General features: G+C 39.4%; 1 protein-coding gene across 2 annotated transcripts in view; it reads left to right on the top strand.

The window, feature by feature from the left end:
• The first annotated feature begins 315 nt into the window (after positions 1-315).
• kalrna (kalirin RhoGEF kinase a) overlaps positions 316-9440 on the top strand; it is a 220696-nt gene continuing 211571 nt past the window's right edge. For both annotated transcript variants that reach the window (XM_041806652.1, XM_041806651.1), the window contains exon 1: positions 316-590. In XM_041806652.1, coding sequence (XP_041662586.1) covers positions 524-590 — 67 coding nt within the window. In that variant the 5' untranslated portion in view covers positions 316-523. The remainder of the gene's footprint in view (positions 591-9440) is intronic.

Here is a 9440-nt window from a genome sequence, read left to right as displayed (position 1 = left end):
CTGGAAAACACTCTCATCATCCGTAGAGGGGAATAAACTAATTGTAGTGTAGTTTCCTTTTTTTCTTCTTCTCCCTTCGCTGATGTTGGTGTGTTTTTTTTTAAGCGTAAATCTTTGTTTCAGGCGGATAATCATTCCTAAAAGCTCGCTAATAAAGGTCAATGAATTAAATGGGGAGAGAGGCCGAGAGAGAGGGAGAGAGAGACAGAGGGAGGGGAGGTGCTGGGGGAGGGATTGGGGGGAGGAGGAGGAGGGAGGCAGAGAGAGGCTGGCGGCCAGCAGCAGAGAGAGAGAGAGAGGTTGGACCGGGAACAATAGAGAGAAACGAAGCCAGACTGAAACAGCAAACAAACCGAGAGAGAAAGAAAGAGCAAGAAAGCAGGATGGAGGGAGAGAAAGAGAGGGCGACAGAGAGGGCAGACACTGTGAACATGTGAGGGATTTTAAAAAGACGACAGGATCTGGGGTTTCTTTTTGATTCTTGTCTTTTCTTTGTCGCTGGATTGTATTGAAGGATTTCGGTATGAACCCTGCAGAAGCGGCCGAGGAGGCGCCCAGCGACCCCGACACTGATGCCTTCTACAAAACAGGTAGGCGGGCAAGAACCGGAGACAAAAAGAAGACAGGGAAGCATCTGAATGAGTGATCTGGGTGTCAAGGAGACGCACATGAAGTGAACGGGGAAGAAACGTGCAGAAAATCAGCACAAATCTGCTTTAAATGCAGAGAGGCGCTCAGTTTCAGCGGCAAAACGGAGGAAAAGCTGCTCTTTGTGCAGATATTTCATGTTTTACGTGCATTTCCAATACATTTGTGCAGCTTGTGTGTTTGTGTGCATTTCACTGAGCTCATGTGTGATGAGGATGCTCTCTACAAAAGAAAGAGGAACCGTGGAGGTGTGACATCAGGGCTCAGCAGACCTGGGGCTGGGCAATACATCCAGTTTTCAGGATATATCGATAGATCTTCCAACGAGGTGTAGGATAAAACTGGATCATTTCTATCAATATAATAATGTCGATCACAAGGAATAGATGCCAGGCTTAATAGTCATTAAATATATTGTTTACTGTAAGAACCACTGACAGTGTTATGCTTATTAACCACAAGATTATCTTGTGAGATGTTTACTCTGATTTCAGAAATATCCTTGTATTTTTGTTTTCTATGTAAGAAAAATTCATATTATTTGTCTAAACCAAGTGATATAGATACCTGTTTGATATCACAGCAACAAAAAGTAGTCACAGACACCCGATATCTGGCAGTTTATTGTTTTCAATAATCAAAAATTGCATGCAAAGTCCACCACTTTCTAAATTGCACAAACATGTAGGAAACTCTGAATGTCAGAAAAAGTCAGACACGTTTCCAGTGGGGTTGGCATTCGCCATGGCTGCCCCTCACCTCTGATTCTGTTTGTGATCTACATGGACAGGATCTAGAGATGCAGCTAGAGGGGGGAGGGATTTTGATTTTGGGGAGCTCAGGATGTCATCTCTGCTTTTTGCAGATGATGTGGTTCTGTTGGCTTCTTCCTTCAGCATGTAGCTAAGTGCAAACCAGGCAGGATGAGAACAAGCACCTGCAAGTCTGAAGAAAAAGGTGGATTGCTCCCTCCAGGTGGGGGAGTGAGTCTCTGCCCCAAGTGAAGGAGTTTAAGTATCTCGGGGTCTTGTTCACGAGTGAGGGTATGAACCATGAGACTGACAGGTTTGACCATTGTGGTGAAAAGGGAGCTGAGCTGGAGGGCAAAGCTCTCAATTTACTAGTCGATCTTCGTTCCAGCCCTCACCAATGCTCATGAACTTTGAGAAATGACTGAAAGAATGAGATTTTGGGTTCAAGTGGTCAAAGTTAGATTCATCAGGAGAGTATCTGGGCTCAGCCTTAGAGATAGGGCAAGTAGCTTGGATATTTGGAGGGAGCTCAAAGTAGAGCTGCTGCTCCTTTACGTTGAAAGGAGCCAGTTGAGGTTGTTCAGGCATATGATTTGCCTGCCTCTTGGGCGCCTCCCTTTGGAGGTCCTCCAGGCATGTCTAACTGGTAGGAGACCCCGGGGCAGACCAAGGACTCGATTGAGAGATAATATATCTCATTTGGTGTGGGAAAACCTCAGGATCCCCCAGGAAGTGCTATGATGTGTTGTTAGAGAGGAACGTCTGGGCTGACTTACTTAGCCTGGGTGGATGGACGTTGGAAACTCCTCACCAGTTCCATTCAATTTTGTAAATGTTAACACCTTATCTGTGCGGCTAAAGCTGAGGTCAGACAACACACTGGTTTTGTCCTTTATAATTGTAGTGATTGAACAATTACTAGGGTAGTGATGAAATATTTCCCCATGAAATGGGAAAACCCTTCAAGTAGCTGATACACCATCAGAAGTCATTGACTGCATTACATAAAAACACAATGAATTTTCACTACAAATGCTTGTTCGAGATCAAAATGACCATAATGTCCTGAAACAGCACTGAATCATGATTTTTGAATGTGTTCATTATTTTCAAATCATGCTGATGATTTGCAGTGCATGAATAGAGATATCCCATAACGCTATGGTTGGAGTGTGCCTCTGGAAAGTCTCCGTTTAAAGGGCCATGTAGCCCTAACACTTCACTCTACCCCTCCATTCAAACAAGAAATGCACAAAAAGTAGGGGAAGGGCTGATTTTTATGGATAAGCGGTATATTGGGATTGAGCTAAAAGCAGCAGAGTTGTTCATCTCAAAAACTTTATCATTCTCTTTCAGTTTCCCCATTTGGTTTGTTTGCATTTGTGAAATGCACTTGCTGAGTGCTCTGTGCTTTCACAATTTCAGTGACTTTTCAGTGTCATTGATGTGACTGGAAAAATTGTAGAAAGCAGAAAGAAGGCATCTCAGATACACGCTACATGGTAAAAATATCATTTTTCAGGGCTGATATGTACAAAAATTCCAAGACTGCTGTACTGGATTATGATCGTGTTAAGATCCCAACTTTTCTGGAGGTTTTGATATTATGGATCCCTGAAATACTGAAGATTTTATCATTTTAATACATGATATTTCAGGGTGTAGAAATTGTTGAAAACCTCAATATATGGTTGTAGAGATATACAGATATTAGTGTTTCTGTTGTTAATGTATAATTGAGAGAGTGTTTTGGAGTTTGTCTGCAATCTGAGAGTATTGAATATGACATTTTTTGTGATATTGTGTGTCTAGGACTTCCATGATTGTTGCTGTGGTTAAACCAGGTTTCAATATGGTCTGATTTTTACCAGACTCACATCAAAATTTGTCATTTTGGTAATGTGACAAACATTTATTGTATGTATGACTTTGGTCCGTATCACCCAACCCTGAATGACCTGTTCAATCTTCGACTAAATGTAGATAAATGGAGCTCTAAGAAGCAGATTGTGTGAGTTTGTGTCACAGTTTGGTTGTTTGTGTGCTACAGTGATTCATTTAGTGGTAAATTAAGCATCTGGCTGCTCTGTCTCTCACCAGACTGATGTGGAATGATCAGAAGGTGACGGGAAGTGTTTGTGTGTGATGTTGGAGATGTGTGTGTGTTTTCATAATCACTCCTAACAGAGTGTAATGACTAATCACAGAGCTGCAGCTGGCGGGCCATTTCATTGATCCACATTGATTGATCTGCGAGTCAATGTAATTTCTTCTAATGGCTGATTTGGACGGAGGAACAGGGCAGAAATGATTTTACGGTGATGTAAAATACAGAGTTTTTGGTGTTTTTGCATTTGTTGAAACGATTGAAAGGTTGATGAGTTAGTGTAGCAGTAATACTGGTTCTACCGTTGTATGTGTTTTCAGAAATGACACGGCCCATGGACTTTAGTTTTTAGCCACCTACAGGACCAAAATAAGCTGTGACAAGTGTTAATCTGGATCAGTGGGGCCCAAAGTGATGATCTTGATAAGGCTAGATAAAACAATGTGTACTGTTTTGCACTTCTAACAAAGCATACAAGACTAAGCATTGCTAAAAGAGAACCACAATCCTTCCTTTTATACCTTAATGATACAATACAACATACAATACATGATACGCATGATGAAAGCTGCTGCACTGTTGTAGCTTGCTTTTGCATGGCTTGCACATTGCATGACTCATGTGCTACTCCCAACATTCTGATGTTTGAAGAAAACTAAAATAAACCGGTTTCTTTGCAATCACTGTTTTTTGACGGTTGACTGTCTTGCCAATGCTGGCTTGTTTGGACTTGAGGTGCACTACACTGTGTAGTTCAGCATCTGCTGCTGCCTGTTTTTTTTTTAACCATAGATGATGTGTATTTCTAACAGTGATCAGCATTTGCAGCCTTGTGTATTCAGTAACGTCTGTATTGTATTTACAATATAAAACTTCTTTATATACAGTGCTTAACAAATTTATTCGACCACCACCCAAAGTAAGGTTTATGCCACAGCTGCCCTAAATTAACAGCATTGGTAATTACCAAAATCATTTATGTTTCTGCAATGGTTAATACACTACTATGTAGAAGCTCTTTTATCAAAATGATATTTTTAATGCTAAGATATAATTATTATTGTTATCCATGAATTTTCAAATTTACTGATTTACAAAAAAACTGAAAAAAATTGTAAAGCACATTATTATTTGTTGATTAATATGTCAAATGTAGTTATTTACTTGCATTCCTGAACAGAAAAATGAGTTTTAGTGGTTGAATGTTATGCTCGACTAATTTCTGACTTCTCAGAGAAGCCCAATGATTTGAGCCCAGCCGGCTCAAATTTGGGTATAAAAAGGTGAATTCAGTTTGAAATTCCTCATTCCTGTTCAAAATGGTAAAACGTGGAGAGCTCTCTGAAAATGAAAGAGTCCACATTAAAGCACTTCATGATAATGGATGGTCTTTGAGACAAATGTGACAGGTGGTGTAATAAATTTGTTAAGCACTATATATATATATATATATATATATATAAGAGAGAGAGAGAGAGAGAGATAAAGGTACTTCTGTAAAGTGCAATAGTGGTACTGTTTTAAATTTAAATGCCTTTCTTCAGGTAGTTTTGTAAACCTTTCAAGTACTACTTAATACAAAAAGGAGGAAGATGATGTACCTGATGTGATTTGACTTCAGATCTAACCTCCTGTACCTACAAGACTTGATAGTTGGATCAATGTGTTCAAAAGTTAGATTTTTAAATTTTAAGAATGCAGATTTGGGCCCTTAAAGCCTTGATATTTTATCAATTACATAATTAGTCTACTTTTTTTTGCCAAAGCCTGGAAGAAACATGACTTTTCAAGCATTAGTATTTTAAAGCATCTTTTTTTGGAATATCTTTGTATCATTGATGGTGTCTTGTAAGCCCGTTTGGCCTGTGCATATTGTTATTGCATGACACAATAATAGAATCAATCACTCAGTGAATGCATAAAATTAGTTTTGTATTGCTTAGAACAAGAAGATGAATAAAGCATACCTGGGCGGTAAGCTTGCTCTGCAGCAGTGATTTGATTTAAATGATGTGTTTCAACAGGTTTAACGTCAAGACCCACTAGACTTCATAGTATCAATACGCTAAAATATTCTTGATATTTCTGTTGTGAAAAAGGGATCCGTATGGAACTAGATTTCGATCTCCATCTCCAGCCCAGAGTCATTTATCAATATCATAAAAAATTAAGAGACATATCATACTGGACAGGAATATAAACCTGACCCACCTGAGCTTTTTCCAGGGAGAATTTGATATTTTCTAAAAACCTTGTAGAGCTGTTCTTTACATGTTTTTTTGAATACTAAATCTGCAAATTAGGGGTGATAATCTAAATGCAGTTATGTTGTGTTATTTCACAGTAAGTTAATGTGGTTTTAAGGTAAATGCAGGAAGTAAGACTGACTTTTTTCATGCTGCAGAGAAGGTTGGAGAACACACCCAGACTTTCTGTGTCAGTCAGGTCGATAGCAGAAAAGAAAAACAGTAATAATGTCTTTTATCAGAACAGAGCCACACTCCTCTGTGAGACTGTCTGCTGTATGAAGAGTAACAGGTTTCTCACTCTGTGTGAACTCCTCCTCCTCATTTCTCTCATACTATAAAGCGACTGTTGGCTGGAACATTTCCAGCAGATGAACATGGAAATCTTCTGGTTGACTCATCAGCGCGAACAATGAGACTGTGCAGAATAAAACTCTGATTCACTGAAATCTGGTCAGAAGGTAAAAGGAGTGAAGGAGGGAAGTCAAGTGAGAGTTTTCAGAGAGCTCTGATGGAACAAACAGTCATTTATCAGATGTTTTCCTCTGTGTGAAAGCTGCTGATTGCAGGTCAAGAGTCTTTCACTGACTCATCAGTGGTCCACATGCTCTCTGACTGATTTCTCTGATACATGTACCTCTGTGGCTTATGGGAATATTTCTATAGACTCCTCTCTGCGTTTATGGTTTAATAATCATAAAATGTTTAGATCTAACAGCTTGTTGCACACTTTACCACCTTATTTCTTTAAGACATTCTAGTTATAACCCATTCAGGTTACAGTATGTGAATCTAATCTTGTCCTTTTTCTGTCAATTGAAAATAAATGCTGTGTTTGTACACCGCACAGGCTCTGAATGGGCAATGGACCAGCACAGCTCGAGGCGAGACACACAACATGATTCCAAACAATTAGCAACAGTTAGTGTTGATGCTCTGCTCTCCAACCTCTGCTGTGGTAGAGACAGGGAGCTCCACCGTCACAGTGAAGGAGATTGTGTCACCTTATCGAGAATATAGTTTACCCTCCAGCAGTCGATGCTCTAGATTCTACCTTACTGTCTTTTGTTAGTTGGTTGTTGGAGTTTTCTCCCCGGTAATAAGTGATGTCTGCAGGGATTTTTAATTTGTAGGAGAAATGCTTTCACATCAACAAGCAGTGCTCTTTTTATGCAATCATGAGCATATGTTTAAGGCATGGCTAAGGATTCATCACAGGGCCCGATGTGCCACAACCTGGGGCTGGAAAGGGAGGGAGGGGGCAGAGTCAAGCTGGACACATATGCACACACCAGGGGCTTGTGGCAACCCCACTGCCCACAAGGACAGTACCCGAGACAGTGAAGGGGGGGTGGGGATGCTTTTCAAAAAGCAAAGAGAAATTTAATATGATTTATTATAATCATAAATTTGATATATTATTGTAAATTGGCTAAAAATAGTTCAATTTAAAATAAAAATGTAGTTATTAAGTGATATTTGTGCTAAAATGTAAGAAAAACTTATAATAACTACATAAAATGCAAGTTTTGCACTTTTCTAAGGTACATGTAGGTGGGCTCCAAGGAATAATGTTTGGGAAACACTGGCTTAGAGGATGAAATAGGCCCATGCTGTACAGGTGCACTTTTCAAGAGACAGTAGCCATTAAGAATTGCCTGTACAGCTCTACTTCCTGTTGAGTTTGCTGTATTCAGGCATGGTTGCGTATACACCTTCTGATATAAAGCCAACATAAATCATGCCCGACCACTGGTACGCTTTGCGCTGATCAAACAAACTGGACTCTGGAGTCAGTTGTACTCAGATTATGGCCTGGAAACTATCCAAAGAAATGTGACTGAAGACAGTGAATGTAGAGAACATAGTAAACCAGAGATGGATGCCCACCTAACTGAGTTTTTTTGTCATACTAGGTGCTTTTTAGTGGACATGGTCTTTCCTTTGCTTTACTCCTTTGACAGACAGCTTCTTACCACAGTAAACTGTTTCATCTCATATCCAAGCTCACCCGTAAAAAGTAAATCCCAGGTGTCTAAAAGCATGGCATTTTCTCCTGCTCCAACTTAAAAGAAACAGCAAATAGAAAGATTAGACCAAGCTTCTTTTTCATTCTACATAAAAATCATTACACCTGTAGCTCTGGAGCTCAGGGAATTGGCTTTGTAGTCGTCCTTTTGGGCTGAGGACAATTTCTTCAGAGAAAACGATCCACAGAAGAGCCAAATGTAATCATTCTTGTCTGTAATAGAACACAAAAGCTACCTGCAGACATTAAAATGCAGCTCTGTGCAGGAGCAGCAGGAGGAGAAAATCTCCCTCCGTATAATCAAGAAATCTCTTTGACTGCAGCAAAGAGGAAATTAGAGTTGGCTCTGTACCACTTCCTCATCTTTAAACCCTATTTCACTTTATTGAGAAGCTGCCAATACTGACACCGTTCTGATCCTCTGCTAAGCTGATAATAAGCATGTTCCTGACATTTTCTCATAAAAGACCAAACCAACGTAGTCTTTTAAATTTCCCATCATGTAACATCTCCTTTGTCGCTGCTGCTGTAATGGATTCCTCCTCGTGAAGCGCTGAGTTCGGTCTCTTCAGCGTGCCGTCAGACTTACTAATGACATGAGACGCACATGTGAGCCTCGTGCTGGTTTTTCTACTTTGTGCTTCTGTCTTGTATCACACAGCTCCAGCATATTCATCTGTGATGCTTCTGAGGGTTTTTAACCCATTAAATGATTTAGACATCTATTCAGGCAATCAAAAACAGTCGTTTTACAAACATAAGGTTTATCTGCTTCACTTGTACATGATACAGTGTGACTGAAGATTTAAGTCGTAAGCTGATTATTTTTATTAATACCCTTTATTTTATGACTTACTGTTTTATATTTGCCTAAGATGTGTAAAATTTAAGTAAAATGGCTCTGATAAAGGCCTCCAGGCTCAAATATTTCTATGACAAGCCATGATGTTTTGCTAAAATTGAAGTGGTTAGAGGTTAAATAGTGACAAGCCATCCATCAATCCACTCTACACAATGCTTATTTTGTCCTGTCATTGGGCAAGAGGTGAGACACACCCTTTTCCCACAGCCTCACAGTTTAGTAAGTATTATGATTTACAACCATTTTGGATCATAAATATATTTTTATGGTAGAGCTTAACAGTAGTGGCAAAGCTCTATACTTAGAAACACTGAAAAGAAGGTCCTCTAAGGTTTAAGAAGTAAATCAAAAATATTTTTTATATAATTAGTGAGCTATTAATAAATGCCAAAATCCTAATATTTGATATTTAAACTTGAAAGGGCCTCCCTTGTCACCTCCCGCGCTGTTGTTCTTCAAACGGCAGTAATATTCAGATTTCCCTTTTCTGTCAGCCTAATTTTATTTGCAGCAATATCTTTTTTCTTTACATCTGCATGAATGTTAGCACTAAAGTTTGTGTTATGAGCCATCAAGTGGGGATTAAACAGCGTAACTTAAACTCCTTAAGTAGCTACCTGAAGCTTTTGTTATCAGCTACACTGGCTAATGTCTTTACAAATAAAGCATAAAAGTGCCGCTAGTGATCTTATTATCCTTTAGAAGTTGAAGGAAATTTTGACCTTTTAGCGTCATTGATTGCTGGATTTGATGGCAAAAACTGATGTGTGTTCGTAGCTGTTAATGATTACTGGGG

The sequence above is a fragment of the Cheilinus undulatus genome, linkage group 15, assembly GCF_018320785.1.
Source record: "Cheilinus undulatus linkage group 15, ASM1832078v1, whole genome shotgun sequence".
Taxonomy (NCBI): Eukaryota; Metazoa; Chordata; class Actinopteri; order Labriformes; family Labridae; genus Cheilinus; species Cheilinus undulatus.
This window is presented reverse-complemented; position numbering and strand designations above follow the sequence as displayed.